This window comes from Rhinopithecus roxellana, chromosome 11 (assembly GCF_007565055.1).
Source record: "Rhinopithecus roxellana isolate Shanxi Qingling chromosome 11, ASM756505v1, whole genome shotgun sequence".
NCBI classification, from domain to species: Eukaryota; Metazoa; Chordata; class Mammalia; order Primates; family Cercopithecidae; genus Rhinopithecus; species Rhinopithecus roxellana.
In genome coordinates, this window is record NC_044559.1 from 68,561,940 (window position 1) to 68,573,774 (window position 11,835).

General features: G+C 39.3%; 1 protein-coding gene across 4 annotated transcripts; it reads right to left on the reverse strand.

Moving 5' to 3' along the window:
- Positions 1-6,733: 6,733 nt before the first annotated feature.
- ZWINT (ZW10 interacting kinetochore protein) lies at positions 6,734-10,625 on the reverse strand. Of its 4 annotated transcripts, none has more exons than XM_030941366.1 (9): positions 10,525-10,625; positions 9,620-9,710; positions 9,344-9,467; positions 9,013-9,179; positions 8,799-8,855; positions 8,230-8,268; positions 7,877-8,008; positions 7,698-7,780; positions 6,734-7,508 (listed from the first exon to the last, which is right to left on the reverse strand). In XM_030941366.1, exons 1-8 carry the CDS (start codon positions 10,563-10,565, stop codon positions 7,739-7,741), a joined length of 693 nt encoding a protein of 230 aa, XP_030797226.1. In that variant the 5' UTR covers positions 10,566-10,625; the 3' UTR covers positions 6,734-7,508; positions 7,698-7,738. The 4 variants fall into 4 exon arrangements, with proteins under 4 accessions (XP_030797226.1, XP_010378576.2, XP_010378578.2 ...); XM_010380274.2 differs by having other exon boundaries at positions 7,877-8,045; positions 8,126-8,268; XM_010380276.2 differs by having other exon boundaries at positions 6,734-7,780.
- Positions 10,626-11,835: the final 1,210 nt, after the last annotated feature.

The following is an 11,835-nucleotide window of genomic DNA, read 5'->3' on the forward strand; positions in this document are numbered from 1 at the left end:
AACAAATCAATTATGATAACTGTATTTTTAAGTAGTGACTTATGTTTAACTAGAGGCATTTAAGCATTGAGAAATAGAAGCTCCATTCTGGTGCCACTCCAATGTTCCTTTAGTGTATCTAATTGCCTAAATGGATTTCAGCTCTTTAGCTGCTGTCATTATAGCAAGTTCCAATAATAAGCAATGGTTACTCAGGGAAATGTGTTTACTTTGGGAGGATGGAAGCATTTGCACTGCTTTCTAAATGTGAATTCTGCCCAGAACTCATAAATGTGCTCAGCGATGGTGTGACTTCTTTGATAGCTCTATTTCAATATACTAAATTGCACCTGGAGATTATTTGACAACGTAGGAAAGAAAACTTCAACAGGTTTCCATGGCTTCAGGGTGAAGACTCTGAATCCCTATAGTCATCAGGGTAAAGATAAAAAGTCCTTATGAACTCACTATTCCCATTTCCTCCTTTCCATCTTCTGCTCCAAACTCTGCTTGGCCACTTGCATTCCTGATTCTATCAGTCTCTCACTTCCTTTATTTCACTTATGTTTCCCCTGCTTAGTATTACAGATTACCCTTGGTGCTGCCAAAACATCCTGCTTCTTAGTCTTTGAAAATAATAAACATTGTTTTAATAGAATTATTTTTCATATTTTTTTTCCTTTCCTGACTCCAAGTTTAAACTCAGAGAAGGTAGGACTAGAGTTTTTTCTTTTTAAAAGATTGTTAGAACTTATGTTCAGCACATAGCTGACATTCAATAAATGTTTGATGAAATCTGCCTCTGGATAATTTCATCTATTTGAAGCTAAGCTTAAGAGGCAGCTCTTTGTAAAATATTCCCTAATACTATACAATGAACATTTACTAAGTAAGTATATTTAATGTTGAAGGTACTGATATATGTTCATTTGTGGATGCAAAGATGTTATGTCCCTGTGTACAGGAATTAGGAGAGCAAGTGGTTAATGGCAGGGTCTGAATCTGAAAAATACCATAATATCCTTCAAATAGTCACTTACTTCTTCCATCTTATTTCCATTCTCCCTGGCTACGTTATGTATGTATATATGTACAAAGTCATACTGAGAGACAGGACTAGCTGGATTTCCTAGGCTAACAATTTTTAAGTCTAGCTGGGGAAGGTGACTGCACCACCCTTTAAACACGAGGCTTGTAACTCAGCTCACACCCAACCAATTAGGTAGTAGAGAGCTCACTAAAATACCAATTAGGCTAAAAACAGGAGATAAAGAAATAATCAAATCATCTATCGCCTGAGAGCACAGAGGGAGGGACAGTGGGATATAAACCCCAGGTATTCGAGCTGGGAGTGGGCAGTCCCATTTGAGTCCCCTTCCATTGTATGGGAGCTGTTTTCACTCTATTAAATCTTGCAACTGCACACTCTTCTGGTTCCTGTTTGTTCCGGCTCCAGCTGAGCTTTGCTCACTGTCTACCACTGCTGAATGTGGCTGTTGCAGACTTGACGCTAACTTATACCCCTTGGGATCTGGCAGGGTGTCTGCTGCCCTCCTGATCCAGCGAGGCACCCATTGCTGCTCCTGATCGGGCTAAAGGCTCACCATTGTTCCTGCACAGCTAAGTGCCTGGGTTTGTCCTAATTGAGCCGGGTTCCACGGTTCTCTTCCGTGACCCACAGCTTCTAATAGAGTTATAACACTCACCACAAGCCCCAAGGTACCATTCCTTGGACTCCCTGAGGCCAAGAACCCCACGTCAGAGAACAAAAGGCCCACCACCATCTTGGGAGCCGCCAGCCACCATCTTGGGAGCTTGAAGAACAAAGACCCCCTGTAACAATACCATATACACAGACATGTTCTATATTTTTACGTTTGAATTTCTCTAGTGAATTTATCATTTCTTTCATTTTCCTCTTATTTCCCTGTTGAAAACATACTGAAACGAAGTTATGCTTTGTAATTATTAACAGAATTTTCAAGCTACAAATCCGCGTATCTTCCCCCAGTCTGTTATCTTTATGAAGTAAAAGAATGAACCTACCAGAGATAATGCTATATTTCAGTAAATAAATTATTTCAAATTACTTTTATCCATCCCTCATACATATGGAGACTGTGGACAGGCTTCTATCCCCAAAGAGAAGTATTTTTCCTCAAATGCCCATATAAAAATAAATTATTGTTCAATGATTAAGTATGAATATTTAATATTACTGCTTTTTAACTAGACTAATCAAATTGATATTTACTGTTTGGTTATTAAGATTAGACCCAGTTTTACAATAAAATTTCATATATTGGATAACCTGGAGAATCTACAGAATATTTTAAACAATTCATTTTTTCAGAAAACAAATTATTTCACTTCATATTATTTTTTATAGTACATATAAACAGAATATGTTTGCACTAAAGTATACTTTTTACATTTATTTTAAAGATTTTAGTGATAACCTTATCTAATAGTCCTATCACTTTCTGAAAGCAGGATCCTGAATTTCCTCTGGTTTCATCAAACATGATTTTAGGTGTATAGTAATCTACCCACGTAAACAATCAACTTCTACATTTGGGTATAATTACTACATAATGCATGATGAAATGAATTACACACACCTTGGATAGTGTTTCCTAAAGTTCATCTGACAATTTAAAATTTAGAAATGCATACAAACATGGCATCCAAAATCTAGTCTTTGTATACTACAGAGGTCTATGAAGGTTTTTTGCTTTTTCATAATTTTGATAAGTTATAAATTTAAGGACATAATGAATTTATGACAGTTTTAAATGGGTCTCAAAACAATCTAGGATAGTCAGGGTTTCAAGAGCAAATTGTATCAGTGGGGCATGTTTGTTAATTAATGAATTACAAACCCAAATAGGCAGTTCCTCACAGTCCAATGTTCTATCTATAAAAAGGGTCATTTAAAAACTGGACTGGGAATAATAATGAAATAAAATTATTTAATTTCACACTCTATTCATATCTCAGAACTTATACATAAAAGATACAAATAAAGAGGCTCAAAGAAGAGACATAAACATTCAATACAAGTTATGGAAATTCTATAAGACAGGAATGTGGTGTATTAACCTCAGAAAGGCTCTACAGTAGAAGAAAATTAACATTGTGTGAAAATAGTTATGGCATTTTCAGAGTTAGCAGAAACTTCTCAGAAGTTATCACTAACACACTTTGTAGATATTTTATTCCCTTTTGGAAAAACAAGCTCATAAAAACAATACTTCAATACAATACATACGCCTAGTATTGTAAGACTATATACTGGTAGCACAGGGAAGAAAGCCATTTATGTTTAGAGATGTTCAAAACCCTCACTGATCACTGCTGCAAAAAGTACAAGTTTAGCACTATAAGAGATAAAGAGCAGTGGAAAATCCCCATCTTGTTATGGCAGGGGAGAATATTAGAAATGAAACCTTAGTTTTATAAATTTCAAAACTGTACAGACAGAATGTGCAGTATTAGCTTTGTTGACACTATCCAGGATAATAAGAATATTTACCTGATAGGAATAAGTCACATAAATATAGAAGACCTTAATAATTTTAGGGGGGTACCTTTGAGCAAGTTTTATCTCACTCATGTTGTTTTTTAGAAACTCATCCTAGTAACCGGTTAGGTAAAAATGGTCAGAAATACTGAATGCAATGTGTTAAATGATTTTCAATGTTCAGAACTCCATCAGAAAAAAATAGTATTTTGGAAAAAATGGATGTAGTAGAAGTCATAATATAGAAGTAAAACGTTTTTTTGAGTGTTACCTCTGTGAAATCTCATACAAACCTCCAAGACACACTAAAAATCTGGAATACCTCATGTATGCATTGTGTTCCTTTTTCATTTTTGTCAACCATTTGCATTTTCACCAATGTCTGTGGATCTACCCTCTATCAGGATTTTTCTTGAACCTGTGGGTTTAGTGATGAACAAAAATGATAAAGTCTCTTTCCTGTAAGAACATATATAATGACTACGCATATACATAAGCCCTAATGTAACTAGTAAATTTTAAGGAACAATATTCACAAGTGTCATACCATTTGAAGCAAATGGAATAAAAGCACAGTAAAATTACAAAATTTGGTGCATTAAAAATAACAGAAAATTATCTTAAATCCATTGAGGAACTAAACACCATTCCCAATACGTTTGAGAGGCAACAGCAACAAAAGGGACCTCCTTGATTTAAAATAAAATCAATACTAAAATTATAATCTATTTAGAAATAATGAATGGCCTATGTATTAAAATATATGAATTATTCTCAGAGTGGTGGTCAAATTAAAATGTGAATATGTAAATGCATTTGTTGGAATATAAGAACATATATGTATTATCAAATATTAATTTTTAAAAATCCTACAAATATTAAAAAATAAAGCAGAAGGGAATAATAAAGACAAAAAATAATTAAAAGAACGTATTAAAAGCAACATTAAAGAAAATAATGCCAACACCTGTACTTTTGAAAGACATATATAGTAGAAAAGCCACCTCTGGGAAATACTAATAAGAAAAATAACAAACAACAGGAATGAAAAATGGGATAGCACATAGACATAAAAAACATTAAAAACATTCATTTTAACATTTCTAAGCGTTATATAGGTAATGCCCACAAGCTATTGACAGAAGTGAACACAAATTCTCTTGATGTTTGTATCAGGCCATAACGGTATAATTCAGGAAATATAGGCAGCTTGAAGTAAAACTACATGAACTATATTAAACAGGGAGTATGAGATAGGCCAAAAAAGTTATATATTAAGAACCTTTCCAAAAAAGAAAACGAAGTGTCCATATATTAAGATAATAAAAAATAAGCTCATATGTATACCTACTATATAGTCAAATACATTAAAAATTAAAAAAAAACAAATTTTAAAGCTCAAAATGTAAGCCAGAAGAAAATATCCAAAAGCGGTAGTAAATTGAGATCTAATACAACTTAATGAAATGAAAATCAAAGATCAAAAATTAAGAAATGGATGAAAAAACAATAGCTTGGGTATATAAAGTTAAAATAGACTTAGGAAAAGTATCTAGAATGCAATCTAAAGAGAAAGAGCAATGGTAACTACAAAAGAAAATTTGCATGACATGAAAAGTTAGAAAATTTAATTGATGTCTAACTGGCATCTTAGAAGAAGCTAATACAAAAGAGGTGTCTTTTTAAACAGATAAAGCTGAAAATATTCCAGAATTGTTGAAAGAGTGGCAATTTAGAAAGCGCAATTAATTGCAAGCCAAATGAATGAATAAATAAGAAAACCAGAGTCCCAAACTATTCACAATATAGTAAAAGTATAGAGCACTAAATACAGGTGTTATAAGCACCAAGTTCGTAAAAAAAATTTATAGGAAGGGCTTTTAAACTGACATTTGACTTCTCATCAAGGACCAAAACCAGATGACCAGAGAATCAGTGAGTTAATCTTCAGTGTGTTAAGTCAAATTACCTACCAAGTATTCTCTACACAATAAAAACATTGCTCAAGAATGAGGATGAAATAAAAATATTTTCATAGTAAAATTTAAAGCATTATACAGTTTACAAACTCTAAGGGAAATTCTGAGACATTTATTTCAGCTGGAAAAAGTATTCCACATGAAAGCTCTGAAATGTAAAAATAATGTGGGCAAAAATAGTAAATAAATTAGTAATAAAGCATTGACTGGATAAAATAATTTATGAATATACAGACAGGCTAGAAGTAATAAACTGGACAAAAATACCTCAATAGTTTAGAGTGGGATGATCTATCAATGGTTACAGCTGTTTAGGCTTCATTTATTAAGAAAAGGATCAAGAGTCTTTAATTCTTTACCTTACTTGAGACATTGCTAACTATGAAAGCTAAACTAGCAGGTCTAAATTAGACCTCTAAACAAAACAAACAACAAAACAAAGCATGAAAAAACAATAAAAAAAAAAAAGGCATGAAAGGGATAAAAAACCAAGAAAAAGCAAATAAAAAATCGACGCAACTAGAAAATCATAAAGACAAATGTGAAACTGAGTTTTTTTTTTTTAAATAACCCTTTAAATGCTGTATACAAGTGGTAAATATAAAGAAAGGTTGAAACTAAAAAAGGATTGAAATTCAAGAGAAAGGATGTCAAGCAAAGGGTAACCAAAAGAAGTGACAAAGATATATTAATATTAAAACTATTAGTCTTCAAGGCTAAACACGTTAGCCTATAGATGAAGTAGGCTACCACACAAAGGTAAGAGTTCAGTTCAGAAGAAAAATATAAATGTAAATTTACATATACCTTAATAAAGGAGCTGCAAAATATGTAAGAAAATGGAACTATAAAGAGAAATGAACAAATCCACTATCATAGTTGGAGACTTGAACACACCTCTCTCAGGTGATACTCAGACAACAAAAAATTAAGTATATAGAAGATATAAATTGAAACAAAATTACAAACGTAATCTCATAGAAAATACTATATACAATCTAAAATGCATTCTTTCCAAACCTATGTAAAATATTAAAAAAGATCACTACATCCAGGCTATAATTCACTCACCAAATTTCAAAGTTTGTTAAATAGATGACATTCTCTGACCAAATTAAACTTAGATTATCTTCCCACAATCAATAGAAGACCAAATTATTTTTCAAAGAAATTTATGAATCAACGAAATAATTATAACAGAATATAGAAAATGCTATGAATTGAATGATTGTGAAAATAAAGGAAGTCAGAATAAATGTATAGCTTTAAATATTTATTTGAGAAAACAAATATTCAAGTACATGAGTTGATCATCTGATAAAAATAAGAGTTTACAAAATAAGGGTTTACAAAAAAGGTACATCTTTTCCATCTGAAAACAGAAAGTAGGAAACGATCTATCACTAGAGGTCAATGAAACAAAACATACAATAGTGGATGACAAAAGGCAATCTCTGAATCTTTGAAAAGAATATAATTAATGAACATCTGAAACCAGTGATCAAGAAATGTTTTAGATAAGGCACAAAAAGACACTAAGAATGTTAACACCAGGCTATACAACCTAAAACAGTCAGATGAGCTCACTGTTACAGCTCTGGTTCACAGCAAGAACCTTAGCACAAAGAAAGGACTCAACAAACATTTGGATCCATGAATAAAATTTGGATTAGTGAATAAATTATCTTCCCACATATAACCACCTGGCTAAAGCAATCTCCTCCTCCTTGAATTAAATTCAGCATGTCTGCATCATAGGGGGAAACAACCCCTGAGGCCCAAGGCCAGTACCCCCTCCCCATCTGCACACCCTGTGTTCAAACCAGTCCCAGCTCCTGTCATGTTACTGGCTTCTGAGTATCTGTACTGATAGTTCTTCCTGCCAGCACATGAAGATGAACAAATATGCAACTGAGAGAGATCTAGGGCTTTTAATCCACAGATGCCAGTTCAGCAATCAGGCTGAACTCAGGAGTTCACAGTCTTTCCTGGAATGATGGTTAGGGGTGGTGAGGGAAGTCAGAGGCCTGGGGAAGAAGACAAGGGTTAGCTCTGGGTGGGCTGAGCAAGGGAATGAGGTGTTAAACTGTAACATAAGCGCTTTCCTGTTCCCACCATCCATCTGCTCCATGGGTAGCAGAGCTCAGATGCAGAGAGAAGCTTTCCCTCTTTCACACCTGCAGTCCAGGGACACCAAGGCCTAAGTTGGGTCTGACCTATTCTAGGATCTTTCTCCATGCTGTTGTCCTCCGGGAAGTCATGGCAAATTTGCATCTCCAGCAGGTTGTAGACTGAGAGCCTTGGAGAAATACAGTATAGACACTGGGTAAGACCAGTCTCCCAGCTTCTGTCTCCACCTGCCTGCCCATGCCCACCTGTTCCATCTCTCACTTACCTTGAAGGACACACCAGCATCTCTCCCCATAGTGTCTCCTGTACTCTGCTCCTGGGGTCGAGTCGGCTGCTGGGGTTTATCATCTGGAAGATTCTCTGCCTCAGCTTCAGCCTCAGGGAACAACAGCTTACCCTGCAGGGTATACAGAAGCTGGAGGAAGGTCTGGTACCTGTAAAGAGGAGGTAAGTGTGAAGGAAAGGAATCTCAGCTGGACCATTCTGAATCTGCAACCCATGCTCCCAACCTTACCTCTGCAGCTTGTCCTGCTCCTGTTCTGCCTGCTGCTTCAGGTTTCCAAGTTTCTGAAACACCCCCTCAAGCTCCTGCTGAGTCCCTGTCTTACGCTCCCTCACCTCTGCAGAAACCTTTGCCAGATGCTGCAGATGCTTCTCCTGCCAGGAGTGAGTGTGCAGACATTATGCATCAGATGTTGGGGTCTTAGAACCATCCCTCCAACCCCTCCAGCCTACACCCAGCTCAGGGCTCAGGCTCAATGATGAAAAAAGGGACTCTATTCACTTCAGAGTGGAGTAGGGGCCTAGAGAAAAGGAAAGATCAGAATGAGCTGTTCTAGGGTGAGGCATTCTTGGAGGGAAGGGGCACAAAGATGGTAACACTTATTTAACTTGCTATGTGCCAGGTAGTATTTTAAGCCCTTGCTGTAATGATCATTTAATCATCTTAATAACTCTCTAGAGTAGGTGGTATTATTGCCCCCATTTTAGATAAAGAAACAGAAAGTTAGGTGACTTGCCCAAGGTCATGCAGTGGTAAGTGGTGATACTGAGATTCAAGCCCATGTTGGTATTTATATTATAGTGCCTCAAAGAAGGAAGCAAAATGAAGGTTTTCTAGACAGGGGACACAGTCTATACGATGGCATGGTGGTGGAAGGGATATTCTCCTAGGAGGATGAACCTACCTGTTGTAGCTGCCACTGGTTCTGGGCTGCTCTGCGTTTCTCCATGGCCACTTGTTTCTGCAGATAAGCAAGGGAAAGGGACCAGGAGAAGAAGTCTATTTTTTCTGGCTGGAATTTTGGGAGATTGCAAGCTGGCACAACTCAGCTTGCTCACTCTTTCCCTCTTCCTATCTGACTGCCCTTCCCTCCCTGTACTCAGGACCCCTGGGTGTACCTTGGCCTGGAGCTGCTCAAAGGCTTCCTGGAGTTGTGTCCGCTTCCTCTGGGCTTCCTCCATCTGAGTCAGGGCCTTGGTGAGGCCAATTTTGATGGCCTCTACATGCTCCCTGTAGGTGGCCTTCAGCTCTTTCCATTGTTCCTTAGCTGCAATTGCCTTCTGTCCTGAGATGAGCCACCAGGAATGAGAACTTGAGTGAGGGTGGCCTGCTAGCCTGCCTCCTTGCAACACTGGGCCTCCTTCCCATCAGTCAAATAGGAGACCTATCTGAAATCCTCCTTCCTTCCCCACTCAGGCCAGATGCTACTCCAATCCCCTGCCTACTCACGGCTCGTGTCTTCAGAAGCCAAGGGGTCCAGACCCTTAGCAGTGTCCTTCTGAGCCAGGATGTTCTGCAGGAAGTCCACTACCTGAAGCTGACTGCAGAGCAGCTTGTCTTTCTTCTGGGAGTCCTGCTCAGGGGGAGGGCAGAGACAGGGAACGTCCTTACCTCCTTACAGGTTTCCTTAAAGTCTGCTCTCTGCTAATGCTGCCCTGTATCTCAATAAGAGAAGCCAGGACCAGATCCTGGCTTCTGAAAGGCTCGCTCTCATCTTATACATACCACCACAAACTCAACCAGGATCTTGGCTGGCAGTTCTGCCTCCTCCTGCAGGCCTACAGGTTCCAGGATGCCTGCCACCTCAGTCAGGACCCTGGAGGGGCAAGGAAACACAGGAAATGGCAGTTTCTTGTGATGCTAGTTCTACAGTTCTTGTGTGTACACAAATGTGGATGTGTATATCAGTATATATACTATTGAGAGTCTTGCCTTGACCAGAGTTTACACAAGGGCCTGAAGGGCCTACAGCCTGCAACCAGAATGGTGTGCACGGAGGGCATACAGTGGTAATACGTGCCCAAAGGAAAATCAGCAGGGTTAGTAGATAAGGAGTTTGAGAAAAATGCTGAGATTTTAAAAGGGAGTGTCTCACCGAAGAGAAACCATTTGAGTCAAGATGTGAAGGAAGCCAGGGAGATATGCATGGAAGGGTAAGAATGCTGGGCCTTGGGATCCCTTCTGGCAGTGAGCACCAGCCTTGGGGCAGGGTCTTGGAAAAGCTGAGAAAGGACTCAGGGCAGAGGGCTGGATGCCTGGCTCTACTCTAGGATTTTTCATTATTAGGGACTCGAGAAGTCTACGAGGGGCCAGGGAGGGGGATGAGAAGTGATTGGGAATGTGTCGTGTTGGGACAAGAAGACAGAAGTGAAACAGTCTCCTAGAGCATATCCTGTGGAGTATGTGGATGTGGGGAGCGGCGAACGGTCCCCCAAAGGCCGTACTCCTGGAGCAGGCAACAGTCACCTCAGGAACCTAAGACGGGACTGCTTAGGTTGGGTGAGGATCAATTCACGGCAGGGTCGAACCTCAAAAGCTGTATAGGGTCGAGGGCAGCAATCATTACATATAGGGGCCCACAAGGTCCTCCCAGGCCCGCCCCCAGCTGCCACTTGGCCGCAAACACTTACTCTAGGGCTACAGCTTCCGCCTCTGTCTCCGCCGCCTCCATCTTTCTAGGTGCCGCGTTCAGCCGCCTTCCCACAATCCCTAGGTATACTTTGAATTCACAGTAGACTTCGCGCCGGGGTAGGCGATTGGCTGCAGGGGTTAGTGGGCGGGCATTAACGACCATTCTGCGCTCTAATTGGCAGACGCAGATTCGCACGTTGGCGTGCCTCGCTGCTTGACGCAAGCGCGGTTATGGCTAGGCGCGCTCGGGTTCTGCGCCTGCGCGCTAGACCGTACGCAGTGCCAGAGACTGTAAGTGGGGTTTGAACTCGGCCGCGCGCTGTGAAGTTCTTGCTCTGCTCGAAAGAGGGAAAGCATTTCCTTGAGTTTGCGTTTTAGGGGACACTTACAGCATTGACACTTTATTTAAAATATTTACTACTGCTGTAGAAAAGAAAACCCCGAAAAACAGTGGGGCTGTTTCTAAGACGCTGGGAATCAGTAAAGAAGAATAGTGATCCGGGAGATACAGGAAGCAAGTGATCTGAGCTCAAAAAGCGAGCTGCTTTCAGAGATATTAACGTTTTATAGATGAGATGCAGGAGAGTGAACTCAAGCAGAGCCCAGCGGATTGCCTGCGTTGGCAAAATAGAACTGATATTCTTGGGAAACCAAGGTAGGTAATGTTCTTTGCAGAGTACGGGAGAAAGAGAATTGCTCAGAGAGAACTCGGTATTCATTCAGCTGAGTACTGAGCAGTATGTGTCTCAATAAACTAGCCAAAAGATTTTTAAAGGTATCAGGACATGGCCGGGCGCAGTGGCTCACGCCTGTAGTCCCAGCACTTTGGGAGGCCGAGGCAGGTGAATTACGAGGTCAGGAGTTCGAGACTAGCCTGGCCAACATAGTGAAACACCGTCTCTACTAAAAGTACAAAAAAAAATCAGCTGGGCTTGGTGGCGGGCGCCTGTAATCCCGGCTACTCGAGAGACCGAGGCAGGAGAATTGCTTGAACCCGGGAGGCTGAGGTTGCAGTTAGCCGAAATTGCGCCACTGCACTACAGCCCTGGTGACAGTGTGAGACTCCTTCTCAAAAAAAAAAAAAAAAAAAAAAAAGAAAAGAAAAAGAAAAATCTGGACATTACAGAGGGTCAGAAATAGTCACTATTTCCACTAACCAGGCTGGAAAACTTCATAGTCCATTGGACGTTGGATAGAGTACACAAAAAAAGTCTTAATTTGGTAGTTGTTTAGTAATTATTTAGTAGGCAGTAATTAGTCCTAGCTGATCAGTGCTCTAGTGCCATCTAACTCTTAAAAGTAAGACCCAA